Genomic DNA, 17866 nt, shown 5'->3' with positions numbered 1-17866 from the left:
AAATAATAACAAAATCTTGTTCATTCTGACCGAATCACCTAAGCAGGTAGCAGGCAAAGCAGCAAATAAACTACTCCAAAGGCTTCCACTACTTTAATTGCAACCGCAGCTCTCAGTTTTCATTAAAAAGGAAGAAGATTATTTTTTTCCTTCCAATTTTCAAATGTATACATACACCAGGCAAGGTAAATATCTGATTTAGGCCCACTCTATTGAACTTCATGTTGAAAGGGACATTGACCATTTCACAAATTCCTAAAAAGACCACTTAAGGAATGTTTGTGACTATCTATCAATTAAACAGTACTATATTTATTACTTTGAATTAATTTGTTTACTGTCCTACCTAATATCCACAAGTTCCTACAAGGGCCAAGAAGAGTCTTCCTCTAAATTACATTTGCTAATGAATTTTTTTGACTTAAAATGTGTCTGTAAGGTCAATCTATTCTGAAAGCAATCAGTACTTTTGCTCATCTTGTAAAACATGCTGAAAATCTTTGGGAAGTGGCTACAGAAGCCTTCTCAGTCCAGTTTTGGTCAATAAGTTTACATAGTTTTCAAACACTCAAAGTCCAACAAGGATCTTTTTATTCTCTACATACATTCAGTATGCACAAAGAGAGCAAGCAAGTCAAAAGCACACCCTGTTATCCAATGTAATTTATTTGGACAATCTGCTGTTAGAAGTACAGGAAGTACAGGACCTTTCCAGCACAAGCTTCTTCATCCCATCTTCCCCAGAAAACTCAATGACTCCAAAACCTCTTTACTACATCAGTCCCTTTTTAGTGCATGGAGGTTGGAAGAATAAAATTCAGTTTTTAACTTTCTTAACTCTTCAGGAATTCTTTTTCTAAATAAAGAGATCCTTATGAGTTCCTTAATTAACTTTATTAACATATTGGAAGGGAAATCATTTAGGTATTAGCTGAAAATTTACCCAATGATCTTTTTCTTTTATTAAAACTTTTTAGTAGATACAAAAATACAAGTATCTATAATATGAGCATTAATTAAATGAAAAAAAAGCCTTACAGTGAAATGGCTGGAATTTTTTTTCCATTGTATTGTTAAATAACTTGTATTGTTTGATATTATTAGATAACACTACCTTAGCCAGATTTCAAAATAGGCGTAAGAAACCTAAGACATCTTATGTCTACCTGGAAATCTTTTGAAGTTGACAGTAGCTTACATTGATTTAATTGAGAAATAAGATTATATATGCTTAAAAAACTTTATATATATATATATATATATATATAAATAGCAAGCTATGCCTTATTATTATATATATATATATATTGAGATTTAAATACCACCTAAATTCGTAAGTATTATAACTTGAAATGTATTTGGACAGTGATGAAACAACCCATAGATCAAATGTACAAGATGAATCACAGAGTTTTCAGTATCAATCTCACATTGCTTCTAATGAAGTGCACTGTATACATTTTGTCAAGGAAGTAAATTTGCCATGCTAAACAATAACAACAAAAACAAAAATAAGCAAACAAAAAAAAACACAGAAACTACATATTGTTATTCGTTGGCTGTTTTATAAAGAAAAATTGTACACCCCCCCAGCTATCACTCCAGTCTGTTTTAAACACAGTGAGTTGAAACACAGAGTAAACACAGTGCATTTTCCCTGATACATTACCGATTTTTCCAAGGTACTCATTTTCCTAACAGACAGATTTATGTTGAAAAGCATTTCTGTCACTGATGCCAGTAGGATGACTTTTCCTAGCACTCATATCACTGGGAATTCACTTTTTCTTCCACATATAAATGTACTTACTAAATCCAAATATCTCCAACCTAACTTCCCATAACATACAGCTAATGGTAGTCTGTGCATAGGAAAAGATTCACGTAGAATAACTGAAGGTAAATTGTTTGGCAATGAACTTTCAGAAAATTGGTATTTATCAGCTGCCATGTAGAGGAGTGAAAAGTTTAGTGCCCCTTAGAAGAGACCAACAGTAACAGGAACATAAGTCATCCATTTATTCATGGAAGAGAACAACACTGCAACTTTCAAAACATTACCATGAACATCACAGTTCTTTAGCCGTAACCTAGAAAGATATATGCTTACTGTAGTTAATCCTGTGAAAACTGCTTAAACCTGAAGAGCAAAGCTGCACCCAAGTTATTGTTACCGTACTAACTGCGACTCAAGAAATTAATAATCTTTACTCCATAGCAAACCAAACCATTCCACAATTCTTTATCAGTGAATTTTACATAACGCTTTAAATATATGTAGCTGTGAATGCATGTAGGAAGCCAGAAATAGGGAAGACAAATACTTGAGCATTCATCTTCAACTGAAGTGAGAAACAGTTGCCAAGCTTTGTGAGAGAATCACTGAAGCCCTGGACTACGTGTCCCAAAAGGAACTTCCACTGCACAGAAATAGAAGAGGTTGACACTACCTCTAAGTAAGAGCTTCAGGCCATGACAGACTTATTCTGTCAATGACATAAGCACTTTAAAAAACTTGCATACTTTCCCCTCATAGGGATACAGCCATATTCAAAAAATTGATTACTTATCTAACCAAAATGCCTTTTATTTCTACTCTACCATTATCTGCCATGAATAATAATAATAATAATAATAATAATAACACACAAATTTGCTTTAATGATTTCTTGGATATCTTTCCCCTCTGATTTGATTTTTTGCTTTGGGAACATCTGCCTTTTGGCCATAAAACTGCTTCTTCAAAATTCAATCTTTATCCTAAAGTTTCAACATAAGATCTCACATTTTAAGATACCTGAATGATTTGAAAAGTTAACAAAGTTGCAATAAAGGGTAAGTTATTTAAAAGTCATACCTAAGAGACTGTCACTATTTAAGTGAAGAGGACAGTATATGTTACAATTGCATCAGATGTTAAAAAAAATCTGTAAGAAGGAAAGTGTGTGTGTCTGTGTGTGTTTTTAACATTCTGAATATCCTATTCTGGTGTCTGGCAAATTTTGGCAAGCTTTACAGTTCAATGGGCAATAAGGAAGTACGTGAGGGCTTTTGACTAGAGATACCTGGCATACAGTCAAGGAACCAACTACTTACTGGAATTTTTCTTTAGTTTTTCCCCTTTTAAAATAAGTCTACTACAAGAATTCTCAAATTCTCTCCTTGCATTTCTTGAAATAAATGAGAAAAGTAAATATTGTCAAACTGCATCTAATATCATCTGATTCTGATAATTCAAGTCTCCATTTATAATAGCTCTTTTCAGGCTACAGATGCCTTAAATTTTCAGTGAAGACTCCCACGTATCCAGTTTAAATCTACTGAAAATAAGCTTGCTTTCCTTATTTGTCTTTCATGGACCCTGAAGCAGAAGTCCATGCCCCCAGAAACAGAGAAGAGATAACCCAAACAAAATAATAGTGTTTTATTAGCTTCTCCCAGTCTTTCAAAAATGAAGAAGAAGAAACATAAGATCCAATTATTCTGGACCTTGTCTCCAGTGGCAGCTAGTACTTAACTATTAGGGAAAGCATATAAAGAAGCAAATAAAGATTAAACTGACATTTCCTATGGTATACCTGCCTCCAAAAATCAAGTTAAGGACTTCTTAACAATGAAGAACAAAACTAAACCATCAATGTTTCCTACACACTAGGTCAGCTCCTGGCCATGACTGCTGCCCTTTTAAAATCCTTTACACATTTGATTTTCACATGACTTAACAATCAATTCCACAATTTGTTTGTTCCACGTAAAAAAAAAAGAAATCCAGTTTTATTACTTCAAAGCTACAGACTAAAACCAAAAGAGCTGAAAGAGCATGAGAGAATCGTGAAATAGAAGGAAACAAAAAATTCTCTATCTTATTATGATTTATTTCCTCACCTATTTTCCTCTACACACTTTCACCCCACTCCTTAAGCTGAAGAGCAGAGTAACACAAGATGGTTCAAGACTGTCAAAAAGCTGCTGCTAAAGAGAGGTCTGCATATTGGGTTTACATGGCAAGGGTTTGGTAGCAGGGTGGCCTCTGTGAGCAGGGTCCAGCTGCTACCCCCATGTCAGATCAGAGCCAGCTGCAAAAAGGACCCACTGCTGGCCAAATCCGAGCCAGGGAGAGACACTGGGTGGCCCCTGGGAGAGCTGACTGAAGGAAGAAAAAAAACCTGCTGTGCTACAGCTTGGAGAACGGAGTGAGAACGAGCCCTGCAGCCCCCGAGGTCAGTCCAGCAGGAGGTGCTCCAGGCAGGCAGCAGCAGTTCCCCTGCAGCCTGTGGAGAGGCCCCTGGTGGAGCAGGCTGTCCCCCTGAAGCCCATGGGTCCCACATGGAGCAGATCTCCACTCTGAAGCCCGTGGAGGAGCCCCCGGTGGAGCAGGGGTCTGGGGGGAGCTGCCACCTGTGGGGGACCCATGCTGCTGGAGCAGTTTGTTCCTGGAGGGTGGACCCCGTGGTACGAAGCCGTGTGGGAGCAGGTCTTGGAGAGCTGCTGCCTGTGGGCAGCTTCCCATGGGAGGGACCCCACATGGAGTAGAGCACGGAGTGACCATGAGGGAGCAACTGAGACAGCATCAGGGACTGACTGCAGCCCCCATTCCCTGTTCCCCTGCACTGCTCAGGGGGAGGAGGTAGAAGAGGGTTGATGGGGGGGGGGGGGGGCCCTGTTTTTAGCTTGCTTTTAGTTTCTCACTGTTCCAGTCTGCTAGCGATAGGCAATAATTTACATTAATCTCCCTGTGTTGATTCTGTTTTGCCTGCAATGATAATTGTTGAGTGATCTCAAACTTTGAGCCCTCTTCATTGTATTTTCTCACCCTTTCCCTTTGGGTGAATGAGAGAGCAGCTGTAGTGGAGTTCAGCTGCCCAGCTGGGTAAAACCATCACAGTCTGCTCCCTGCCCTAGCATACATCCCTGCCAGCACTAATGCTCAAATAATCTCACCATGAGCCAAATTCAGTTCACCAAACCAGGAAATTAACAAAGTAAGAAAAAAGAGCTGACATTTTTTCTCTTGCATTAAGCAAACTGAACAAGCTCAGCAAAAGATTTGAAACTGATGTCAGAGAGACAAGAGAAGTGGATGGGGCAGGGGCCAGAATGAGACCTTCAAATTTAGGATGACACTGATTTCTCAAGAGACTACATCCTAGTCTACTTAGGATGCAGACTGGCAAGTGGTTTAGACTGTTCTAACTTCTGGCTGCTACTGAAAGAGCCACAGATTCCCCTCCTTTCTCATTTCCCAAAGTTATGTAAGTTCCTACTCTGTTCTTTATACATCAATCCCAGTGTCATCTCCTGGAGCAGCAGCACTAGCAGCAGCAAGCAGAGCTACCACTCTGACCACTGGATCACAGAAAGAAAGCACAGTTTATCTTAAGGTTGACAGATGAAAAAAGGATGCACAATAGACAGCATGGCAGAAGGCTTTTGAAATCTCATTCTTAATTTATTTATATTTTCTAAAAACTTATATCTAACAGGAGAAACATCTGTACTAGAAAGACAAAAATTCCATCTTTCTGAGCCACAGTAATAGGCACAAAGTAATAACAGATGCTCAAAGTAAAAATTGTAAAGCAGTGTTAAGAACAGTGTGAGCACACACTGTTCTCTACTTCTGTACTACTCTTGGTATGCTTTCCCCACTCCAATAAATCAGGTTGTGCACAAGCTAGAATGGTACGTACGTGCTTAAGCCACCAGACACAGACTGCTCTCCGGTATTAGAAAAATCCACCCAAGAAGCGCTTCCCTGGCTGGACTGCGTGAGCTTGGTGGCGCTCTGAAGGTTAGAGTGGGGTCAGAATTTCTCACGTTTGCTATTGAATAGCTTCACAGTTGAAAGGGCAGGCAGGGTAAGGAATTGGCTGGATTGTACCACTCAGGAGCTGCAGTCAATGGCTCTATGTCCACGTGAAGATCAGTGACGAATGGTGTTCCTCAGAGGTCAGTACAGGGACCAGAGCTCTTTAACATAGTTAGCGACAAGGACAGTGGGATCGACTGAACCCTCAGCAAGACTGCAAATGACACCAAGCTGAGTGCTACAGTGGACATGCTGGAGAGAAGGTATGCCATCCAGAGGGACCTGGGCAGGCTTGAGAGGTGGGCCTATGTGAACCTCATGAGGTTCAACAAGGCTAAGTGCAAGGTCCTGCATCTGGGCTGAGGCAATCCCAGCCAAGAACCAGTACAGGCTGTGCAGAGAATGGATTGAGAGCAGCTCTGAGGAGATGGACCTGGTGGATGAGAAGCTCCACAGGAGCTGGCCATGTGTGCTTGCAGCCCTGAAAGCCAACTGTATCCTGAGCTACATTAAAAGCAGCATGGCCAGCAGGAGGTGGGAGATGATTCTCCCCATCTGCTCTGCTCTTGTGAGACCCCATCTGGAGTTCTGCGTTCAGCTCTGAGGCCCCCAGCACAACAAGGATGTTGAAGTATTAAAACAAGTCCAGAGGAGGGCCACGAGGATGATGAAGGGGCTGGAGCACCTCTCATATAAGGACACGGTTAAGGAAGTTGGGGTTGTTCAGACTGGAGAAGAGAAGGCTCTGAGAAGACCTCACTGCAGCCTTCTAGTACCTAAATGGGCCTTACAGGAAAGCTAAGGAAGGATTCTTTGTCTGAGAGTCTAGGGACTGGATACGGAGTAATGACTTTAAACTAAAAGAGGGTAGGTTTAAATTAGATATAAGGAAGAAATTCTTTACTCTGAGGGTGCTGAGACACTGGAACAGATTGTCCAGTGAAGCTGTGGATGCCCTATCCTGTGAAGTGTTCAAGGCCAGGCTGGATGGGGCTTTGAGCAACTTGTTCAGGTGGAAGGTGTCCCTGTCCATGGCAGGGGAATTGGAATTAAATGACCTTTACAGTCCCTTACAACCCATTCCAATTTGTGATGATTCTAGGTTGATCTCTTCAAAACTAATGTTAAGATTAACTACAGTGTATTAACATGTATGCTAAGCATACAGGAAACTAAAAGCTGACAAAATTGTATTGAGTAGGTAATGAAATAATCTATGCTGGCTTACTGCAAACCTAGAAATCAATAATAGCCTTACTGGCTTTATGGTTTGTCGTTTTTGTTTTGTGTTTTTTTTTTTTTTTTTTAGCTATATGCACATTCCTGGTTTCACTGACTCTGCGTAAGCTCATCTACATAACAAACCAGAGCGGTGGAAAAGTCAAGGAAGAAAGCAGGTAAGAAATACAGTACTTGATACAAGTATCACCAACTACTGTATTTCCTCAGCCATTAATAACTGACTGTTTTTTGATTTGGACCAGACCTCTAATTTACGCATTCATTTTCTTGACAGCAACAAAATAATCAGAAAAGATAAAAGTTCTTGAGTCAAACTGAGGTATAACAACGTACAAGTATATACATGTCATTTTTAACCCCTCCTATATCTATATAGCTCACAAAACTAAGCTACCAGGACATTTTCAGGTTAACTTTGCAGGCTTGGCACTTGTCACGGGTTACTACTGAGAAGATTGTGAAAGTCAGTTACAGGGTATTTTTGAAGTTAGAAAATTATTTCAATTTAAAAATGACTTGTTTTAAACATTTTATAGCCTATTTTTGATAAGAGGCAATATACCATTTCTACTTTAAATTTTAGATCTCTCTGAATCTCCAGGGCTTCACATTTTGGCCCTGCCTCTCAACAGTTATTTTCCTGCTCTTGCAGTACATTCATGAAGTTTTATTTTTTCCTCCAAAATTCTTCAGCAATAGCTGAAGTTCCCCTTTAGCTCTACTAAGAAACTCTGCTTGGATAGAGTATTACTGAACACCAGCAGCCAGCACGAGCACGTAGTGGGGCAGATGGAGTGAGGAATGGGAGAATCCAACAGCCAACATGAAAACTTAATTTGTGCACTATTCAAAAAGCAGATTTGTTGGCTGATACTGCAAGAAGCAACTTGGATGACTGGGAGAAAAGAGGAGGACAGAGACTGAAAAGATGCTGAAAAAGCATCTCAGATAGGCTGAAGACAAGAGCTGGAGAGAAGCAAGAAGTTTATCAATAAAGCCTGAACAGATTCTGAAGCAGCAAAAATTCTGAGAGAACAGCACAGAAGGGAATTGGATAGAGGTTGAAAGTTGTAAATGTAAAGGAACACGAGAACTTCACTTCTAGAGATAGAAAAACAAGAAAAAAGGCTTCTGTGGGGTCAACTGCCTCCCTCCCCCCCCAGCAGAAGTAGAACAAAGTGGAAGTGTTACAGAGATGATCAAACTTAAATAGAACTAAAGTCAAACTATGTCTGTAGACAGTTCACGATGGATTGGGAAAGAGGCTGAGGAAAATATAAAAATATATTAAGTCCCATGATCGTAAACAAGATTTCCACATGTACAATGCACAGAACTTCCTAATATTTAACTCAAAGTCTAGACAGGATGGATAACAGCTGAGCTGTTAACACAGCTGTAACTCACCTTTTGTATATAAAGCACTACCATAAATCTAATATAATTGTTTTTCCATACATCCATATTATAATTCAGCACACAAAAGTATAATTTGTAACTGTTTTATCCACATAGTTGAATACGTGGCTTCATGCCATGGGTTAGAATCCCCTGAATAAAATGTACAATCATACACAAGACAACAGTACTAAAAGTATGCATAATGTCATCAAACAAGGGTTGCCAAGCAACTATAACTACACCATTTCCCAAATTTTAAAGACTGCTGAAAGTTCTTAAGGTTGGAAAGACACAGCTATGCATAGGTACCCAAATATATATATTTCCTCCTTAACATAGTATTACTACTGACACCTATGGCAACACACCTGGTGTGTCACATAGTTCTGCCAATTAAGATGACATCAACAGATTACTATGGTCAACATGGACATGCATGAGATTGTTTTTGTGTTAATAATTATCTTCTGCCCCCTGAGGCAAAACTATGAGATTTATTTCACTGGAGGCTTTTATATATATATATATTTTTTTTTTTCTAAAGAGGTAATTGCATAGAGGAAGGATTGTGAAGGAGGGAAACTTTTAAATCAGTAATGTTCAGACCTTTAAATTTTCCCCAAAGGGAACTGCTGTTTATATCTACTCAAAAGGTAAAACAAATCAAAATATTTTTTTTTAAATCTACACAATTTTCACAAAAAAAGCTGTGCTCTTCTCACAGCTTTTAAAGAAAAAAAAATATCTGTGTGCATACTGTTTGGTAGCCCTGAAGTTTAAAAGAAAGCATGCATTTAAAAACACAGAAAATAGGATCCCTTTCAAACAAGTAAGTAGCTTTGCTTCTGGAGAATGGAGTCAACTTGCAATTACCCTTAAATTAATCTCCTGGATTGCCAACCGTGTACATCACAGATGTTAGACAGCACTGTGTAAATGCAGTTGCAACACATTGTAAACACTGTGTAAATGCAGCATTTTCAGAGTTAGTTCATACAGAGAAGGCTTTTCATGGGACAGAGACTAAGTTAATAAATCTAAAAGACTGTAGTGTCCTTCAATTGCAGGGCCAACTCAGTATTTTCTGTATGGGATCCTGATGCCAAGAGCAGTACAAGAGGTACTCAAGACATATCTAAGTAGCTCTGGACAAACAAAGAAGTCTGTCTAGCTCTGAACCTTTTTTTTTTTTTTTTTTTTTTTTTACAGGGTGTAAACAGTGTGTGCTGTTATAACTCCAGGATTGAACTGGCCACAGCCCTATACAGCAGCTGCATGATGCTCCTGCACTATGAGAAAGGTTATTTAATTTGGATACAGAGCCAGATTGTATCCAATAGTGCATGCAATATAATCACCCTCCTGAATCCCAGTGCTCTTGGATGTGCAGTGTAAACACATGAAATAGCTTTATCATGCTGACTCAGTATAGCTGAGCAGCTCTGCAGATAATTCCCCAAAACCCATATAAATCAGGATATCCCAGTCTTTTCCACTAATTGAGCTAATGTGCAGTTGTTACATACAATCTTTTAACTATAATGAGAATAAAGAAAGGAGACTTGAGTTTCTTATCAATATATTAATAAGAATAAAAATTGGTGCTCGTGGCTAACGGGAAACAAGTAAGAAATCAACAGATCATGTGGCAGTCAGAAGACTACGATCATATGTGATTTTCACCAGAAATAGCAAATTTCTTGAGTAATCAAGACAATTAACTAGTTTTGTGTTTGAATTAAAACAGTCGCCATACTATCGCAATACAAATGAATTCTCTGCAATATTTCATGTCAATATTTCACTTCTACAAAATGTATGATGAACACTGCCATATAATAATTTAACTTCAAAACATTTACAATTACATGGAAAAGAAACCAACTGTTTTGAATAACTTTCAGAACTTTCCGTTCTGAGAAAAAAATATGACAGTACAAGCTACTTGGTAATGTAGTTTACAATGACAATATTTTACAAAGAGAAAAAACAGAATCAGTGCCAGTGGTATAGGCAGAAAAAAAACAATCTTGGGAAGATTCCATAGTTTTAGAAAGGTGGTTTTAAAAAGGGCTGCTTCACAAAAATCAATACACTTTCCCCATAGGTTCATGATGTAAAATTCTATAATCAAGGCTTGTAGATTCGTAATTATGGTATGTCAGCCACATTTAAACAAGAGTGTTAAAAGATTGTTAAAGTTAAACTAACACAATTGCAATGTGAATTGTCTTAGTCTCATTCTAATCTACTGGTGTCACTTCCATTTAATCAGACAGAAACTATGGGCAAATGTCAGTGCTATTTTCACATGCCCCAACTTACTTTGTTCACAGTAGTTTTTAAAACCATTGCCAATCTGAAATAAGATATTTTATATATTATTTATATTATTAATATATATATATATATATATTTTAATCAATTTATTTACTGTCTGGTAGGTTTTCTGAGCTTGGATTTACCGAGAGTAAGATGATTTTGAAGCAACTAAACAGAAGTATTGCTTTCTTGGACATAAAACACAAAACAGAATAAGTATTATTATTCATGCTCATCAAATCTACTTATCTGAATATTGGTTAATGAAGGTAACGAAGGTATACAATCACCAAGAGACTGGCTATCATTTTTGTCAGAAAATGCAAAAAGTTCTCCCCATTCCTAGTTCCAGGTCCTTTCATCAATACACAACAAATATGAAACAAAATAAATTATCTACAATAGACAGTCTCAAGAAGGGTACGCAAAGAATCTATGATATAAGGCTAAAAAAATCCCACGTTAAGCAGTTTTGTTCTTAGCTCAAAAAAGAGTGGTGAGTTAGGAAACTGCTAAAAGATTAAAAAGATAAAAGATAAAACTGCTAAAAGATAAAAGTGGACTACAGCAGGTGATTAAAAAAAAAAAAATGTCAAGAAAGTTCAGAACATCCTGGCAGTTCCTGGATATATATAGTTATATATATCTTTATACACACACACACACACACACATATATATATATATATTCTCATAGTCTGAGCATTGACTGCTCGAAAAAAAATCAGCTTTACAGACTAGATTCTTCTCAGAAAAAAATTAGGAAAATTAACTGAAGCCTTAAGTCAGTCACTTTTGGCATGTTACGCCTACGTGTGAATCCTCTCAAACATTATGAGTAAATACCTATATAATTTCTCTATTATTTTCTATGGAAAATGTTAGCTTCTCTAAGTTGACTCAATTCACATACACACCAGCTATAATACAGAGTCCTAAACAAGGCTTCTAGTTTAAGAAGGCGGGGTGGAGTGAGACAGAGCATGGTCTTGCATCTGTGGGCAACATACAGACATGGGAGCTGCTGCTGCTGCTGTCATCAATACCTAGGCAACACCCCTTATGTCCCATGTGCTCGGGCAATAACTACATCCATGTGAAAAATGTACAATCTCTAATGATGTATTACGTGAACAAGATATAAAACATTTAATCACATTACCACCCTGTTAAGCATTAAAAAAAAAAAAAAGTGATTTTAAGAGAGTTGTGGGGTTACAGGGAAAGAAACAAGAAAGTTTTAATCTTGTCCATTCTTTTACAACCATTACCCAGACGTACCACCTCCCCCACAAGGACTGTAAGACAGCATTCCTTTTCTCATTTAAAAAGAGTTTACCTTTACTTACAGGAGAGCTACAGCAGAGTAACAGTAGCTTTGCATATTGTAACCACACATAAAACACAAGCTAAGCTTACTTGCTTATTTACTTAGCCATTCTCCAAAAGCAAATCTGAACCTTGTTGACTGCACTTGTATTGTCACTTCCTTTGTACCAGCCCTGACATGTTCACAGTTGCGTGGCAAGCTGGTCCAACTAGGCCTCATCTTTAAAAAGAACTTTTTTTATTTTTTAAGTCTGACTTATTTTTCAGTGTATCAGCTCCCTAAAATATTCAGATGTGTGGCCCCCTGAGGAAGCGGCTGTAACACAATTCAAGAACATAAATCTGCAGTCCAGCACTAGGCGTTCTCCTACCACAACTTGCAACTGTTTCACCTCACTGGACTGCTCACCTAACCAAAGCCCCTGAACTATGCTGTAACTTATTAAATATTATGTTACCATTCCTCTTAAGAGGCCACAGGACTTGCCTTGGCTAACAAAATCGCTTTCAGGAGAAGTCATGCTTTGTCTGGACTTGTCTTGGCCAGCCTAGAGTTTTATTTTACCAGTTTAACTGTAACTCCTAGTATGACTGGGTGATACCTACTTTGTGCTTTTGCTCACTTTGTACAATCCTGTAAATTGATGTTACTGTATTTTTTCAAATAAATTATTTTAGGAAAAATGAGTTGTCTCTGACTTTGAACTAAAAAAGCAGCATAAAAGATCAAATCTGGTAAGAGCAGAAACATGGGATGATAGCAGAGCCTTTGCAAACACAGTCACAAGAAGATGCTGAAATGTCCCACTGCTATGAACAACTTACCTATAGTAAAGTAGCGATCAAAGGAATGCAACCCTGAGAGATGGTTAAAACCAGTTTTAAGATAACAAAGAACAATTATCCAATGTATGTAGAACATACCATATACTGTAAAACGAGATAAAAGGTAGAGCAGAAAACAATGAAGAAAAACGAACATGTCAGACTAAGAAAACTAAAAAACCATCAACATCATTTTCCTCCCAGCAAAGGATCTGGGATGTTGATGACTTGCTCAAATTTGTGCCCTCCCCACTACCATATTGAGCCCATGGCCTTAGGACCCAGAGAGCCAATAAAAGGCAGAGTACAACATCAGGGAAAAGGAGCTATTAGAAGCAAAGTAGAAACATAAGAAACTTTGGGTATATAAAATTTTAACTGTATATTATTTGAACTGTGTTAGTATCATTGTAATTGGACTAATATTGAGAGGGAACTTCAGCAGCCTACTTTGTAACTTGGATGCCACAAGGTTGTCACAGTATCAAATAAGCATCCCTGGACTTCCAGACATGATATCAATATACAGAAGAGCCACACAAACAAAAAGAAGTTCTTCACATGCAATTGTGAAGAAACATATCAAGTTCTAATCTCCTGTTCTCCGCTCCCTCAGACTCATTGAAATTGTAGAAGCAGAGAAATTCAAACTAAGAACATGCAAGCTCATCTCAGAGCTAGAAGCACTGAGGAGAGTGGCATACAGATGCTGAGCCGGCTCCTTGTACTGCACAACCATGTTGGGATCATTAAACCGTTTCCAGGTCCAAGAAGACAAAGGCACACAGCACAGCATTTGACATGTGAACATACAGGCCTGCAACAGCTCTGACTGACTGGGGTCTCCAGTCAGGACAGGTCATTGTCTGGTGCAGACGTACCCTGTTTTCCAGTCTATGAACTGAAAGCTTTTCAGGTAGCTTCTGTGATGACGTATAAAGTAATGGTCATCTGAAGTACTATTAGATACTACTACACTGTTAGATACTATCTCAAAACTATGAAACAGCTGCAATAAACCAGCACAGAAACTTCTACAAACTACTAGAGTAAGAGTGTACCCTATTAGATTTTTTTTTCAGAAGTACCTAGACACCATCAAATTCTTTTGACTAGAAGAAAGAATACACCCCCCCAAAAAAAGGTATTTCTAATTTTGCCACACTTCAGAATACTTTGCCTGTGAGCACAGACACAAAATACCACAAACTTACAAATGTAAAGATGCCATTTATAATGTTGTCCAGCAAAGCCATAACATAGGTCATGAAAGGGACCCAGAGCAAGAGGCAGTCACTAAGCCACTCAGTCAGACCACACTAAAGTTACCTGGCTCAAAAACAACACATGCTCAAGATTTGCATGTCATGCACAATGAGGAGAAACAGAATATTAGAATCATAAAATCAACTTCTTGGTTGTAGCAGCACTTCAGAACCGCTCTCCAGTTTGGGCCCAGAAACCTAAATTGTTATCTAGAGTAAATATGATAAACCTTTTTACCCATTTTACTTTTTTAGTCTGAACTCCAATCTTTTAAACCTCATCAGATATGAGGAACTGTGCCCATTTTGCTTTTAGGCTTTTACTGGTGTAAATTAATAAGCCATAATAGAAAGCTGATGGCATGAAACCGGACTATTTAACATCCTGATCCGGCACACATACTAATTCATACGCTTGAGTCAGTGCAGTCTTTGTAAGTTCTAGCCTTAATAAACCCCACTGCGACCAAACATTTAACATCAGAGCCTCGTACTTATAACATGCGGAATTCACACATTCAGTGTGTTAAAACTAGACAAAACCGAGGCTCGGGTGTCACGCCTACAACCAACGGGGCAGCGTGACCTATGCAACCGCGAGCACCCCACCCCACATTTGTTTCGGTAACGCAGCTAAGATCTCCCGCAAGGGAGCCCCGGCAGGGCAGCCCGACTCCCGGGGGCTCCCGGGATCGTTCGGGCCCCGGCACGGCCCCCACACGGCCCCCACATACCACGACCCCCGGCTGCAGCGGGGGCACGGACAGGCCTCCTCCTCCCGGGGACGGCAGGGAGGCACAAGCACCGCCAGCCACGGCCGCCCGGCACCGCGCCACGCTCGGCGGCACCGCCCTGGGCCTCTCCCAACGGCTCCCAACGGCCCAAAACGGTTCCCAACGGCTGAGGCGCGTGGCGGAGCCGCGGGGCGGGGATGGCGGCGGCCTGCCCCGCACTCACCGCTTCACGACGCCGGCTTTGATCTTGATCTGCCTGAGGCGGGGGTCGGCCATGGCGGTAGCGGCGCGGGCCGGGGCCCAACGGCGCTGAGGCGGCGGCGGCGGCGGCGGCGGCAGGCACGGCAGGAACGGCGCGGCGCCCTCACTGCGCAACGCCGCCTCGCGCATGCGCACAGCACACGGCGCCGGCCTGGGCGGCACCACCGGCAGAGGGGGGCGGGGCTCTGAGCTCAAGCCTTGCAGCTCCCCCCGCCCCACGGCCCGTGGAGGCGGCAGGCGGGATGGCGCCGTCCCCATAGCGACCAGCAACGGCGGGCTCTGAGCTCGGCGCCTGAGGGGCGTTAGCGGGCGGCGCAAAGCACGCGGACGTTTTAACGGCTTCTTCTAAAAATAATAACTACCTCAGTGTCCTAACTGACTTCTGATACTATGCCAAGCACAAATCACCTTTTTTTTTTTTTTTTTTTTTTTTTCGCGAGTACACACACAAAAAGATGGAGTCCAGACCAGATTCTGCTCCAACTTTAATACAAGTTGGCATGCGGCTCATAACAACCAGTAAAATGAGTTTTCTCACTGTTGAAACAAGTGGAAAGGCAACATCAGTACTGGTAGCTTCAGTCCTAGTGTTGTGCATGAATGGTGGTTCAAGGAAGGCCTTTCTTCCTTCATGCTAATTACTTGATGCTAACTATTTAAAGGGAGTGAGTTCTGGGAAATGAAATATAAAAAATAAAATTAAATAAATTCTGCAGGTCAGTGTTTGCAAGAACTTCCACTGTATGAGCATTTAAATTAATAGGGAAAAAAGTAGTTTCAACAAAGAAATAAAGCAACGATAATAAACAAGATAACTACAGCTGTGCTACAGGTCCCTGTAAACCTCCCCAAAGGCTGACAAGCTGGGCCAAATCCAACACCGCCTTGGCTGAGCCAGGTCGATGCTTGCATGTTTGAATTCAGCCGTGGTGTTCGGTGGGGCTAAAGCTGTGCTCTGAGGATCGTGGCCGTACTATCTGCCTCAGATGGTCCTTAAATTAGCAGCCTGGCCGCCTCCTAGGATCAGTGGAAGAAGGCAGCCACCTCTCTTAAATGCCGTGAACAGCCCTCTGGAGGAACATGCATTTCTTCGCTGTCTCTGTGGGGAGAAATAGGTCTTCAGATCAGCAGCCTGAATAAACCTCATGAACATCTGTGATCTGGACAGAGGCTTACAGAGGTGTTCTTTCTACACAAACCTGGTGCCACTTGTGCAGCTGGAGGAGGAAGGAGGGCAATGTTCCGGCAGGTCAAGAACACGTGGCCACTTTCTTCCTTCAGTGGAAACCCGTACTTTGTTGACCCAGACTCAGAAAGTTACAGCAAGTCATTCTTCGGCTGCAGCTGTTCTCTCAGCACCTCCAGGGCAGTGAGGCTGTCCTCCTGTGCTACACTCCCTCTGGAAGTGCCACGTCTACTGGCATAGTTGTTGCAGGACAAAGAACAACAAATAGCTGTTGGGAGAAAAAGCAAAAACAAAAACAAGTATTAAAAACAGTAACTCATTTATTTCAAGTGCTGCAAGTGTTTCATTTTTAACCTTGAATCATTAACTCACCTCACAGAGTCAGACTCAGCTACTAAACTGTAAAATACATTTGTTTTCCTAAATTTAATTCAGATAACCAAACAAATGTTAATATACCAAGTATGAGCTCATATTTAAGCACATAGGATGATAACATGAAAAGTGTGCTAATGGTAGATGCTAAAATATATTGTAAAACATTTCTAAAGCATGATCTATTTTATGGTTAGGAAGTGTTGGTGTTACTACCTGGAAATTATAACCTAACATTTAAAAATGATTTAATTTCAAAGGATCAGATCTGGATATCCAGGAAAACATGTATAATGCTCTTCAAGGCAGCCACATCTTTTTAATCAAAATGGTTTTTATTTTTATTTTTTCCAGAACTCCTTTGAAATAATTTCTAGCCTAGGCTGTTGCAGATACATTTCCAAATGAATTAGTCTCCATTATGAATACTACGAGCCTTGCTGTTGTGGCAAAGAAACTGTCAATCCTACCACTCTTTGGAAGCATACAGTCTTTTTGCTTTTTTTTTTTGGTTGAACATTTTTCATACCAATTTGTAAGTCATGCAAATTAATGATGTTTCATTAATTTGTGTAGTCAGGTTACTAAAAATAACAGGGCTGGCTCTACTGTTGCAGTGGAGCTGTTTTGTATTGTACCACTTGTTCACTGGAACTACAGAGCCAGTATATTCACCAGCTGGTATTGTTCATAAAGGCCTTACACTACTTCCACCTATGTTGCTTAGGCCAGTGTGTACCTTGCAGAAGGAGGTACAGTCACCTCTAAAATCCACTAATCCCCAGTGACAGTTTCCATCTTATTGTTCATTGCTAGTTGGTTTAGACAGCCTAAAAACACTGTCCATAGCTGTGTCAAATGTATGTTCGCCTCAGCTGAGGACTGAGACCATTACTTCCATATGTAAATGCTCGCTCAGCTTTTATACTATTTTGTTTATCCATCAAAACCATCTGTGCAGTGTGAATATAATTTCTTCTTTGTTTATGATAAAACAAAATGTGGAAGTTATTTAGTATTCAAGTTTTTTATTTCTCTCTCTCTCTGTGTATGTGTAAGGAAGGAGAATTTCCTTCCACCTCCCTAGTGGGTAATGGATAAATAAGATTAGATTTTGA

General features: G+C 40.0%; 1 protein-coding gene across 1 annotated transcript in view; it reads right to left on the bottom strand.

Annotated features, from left to right (window-relative positions):
• The window catches only part of TBCA (tubulin folding cofactor A), a 36808-nt gene extending 21492 nt beyond the window's left edge, over nucleotides 1–15316 (bottom strand). Inside the window, exon 1 of the mRNA XM_035310343.1 lies at nucleotides 15150–15316. Coding sequence (XP_035166234.1) covers nucleotides 15150–15316 — 167 coding nt within the window. The remainder of the gene's footprint in view (nucleotides 1–15149) is intronic.
• Nucleotides 15317–17866: the final 2550 nt, after the last annotated feature.

Source organism: Oxyura jamaicensis, chromosome Z, assembly GCF_011077185.1.
Source record: "Oxyura jamaicensis isolate SHBP4307 breed ruddy duck chromosome Z, BPBGC_Ojam_1.0, whole genome shotgun sequence".
NCBI classification, from domain to species: Eukaryota; Metazoa; Chordata; class Aves; order Anseriformes; family Anatidae; genus Oxyura; species Oxyura jamaicensis.
Note: the sequence above shows the minus strand (reverse complement) of the source record. Positions and strands in the feature narration are given on the sequence as shown.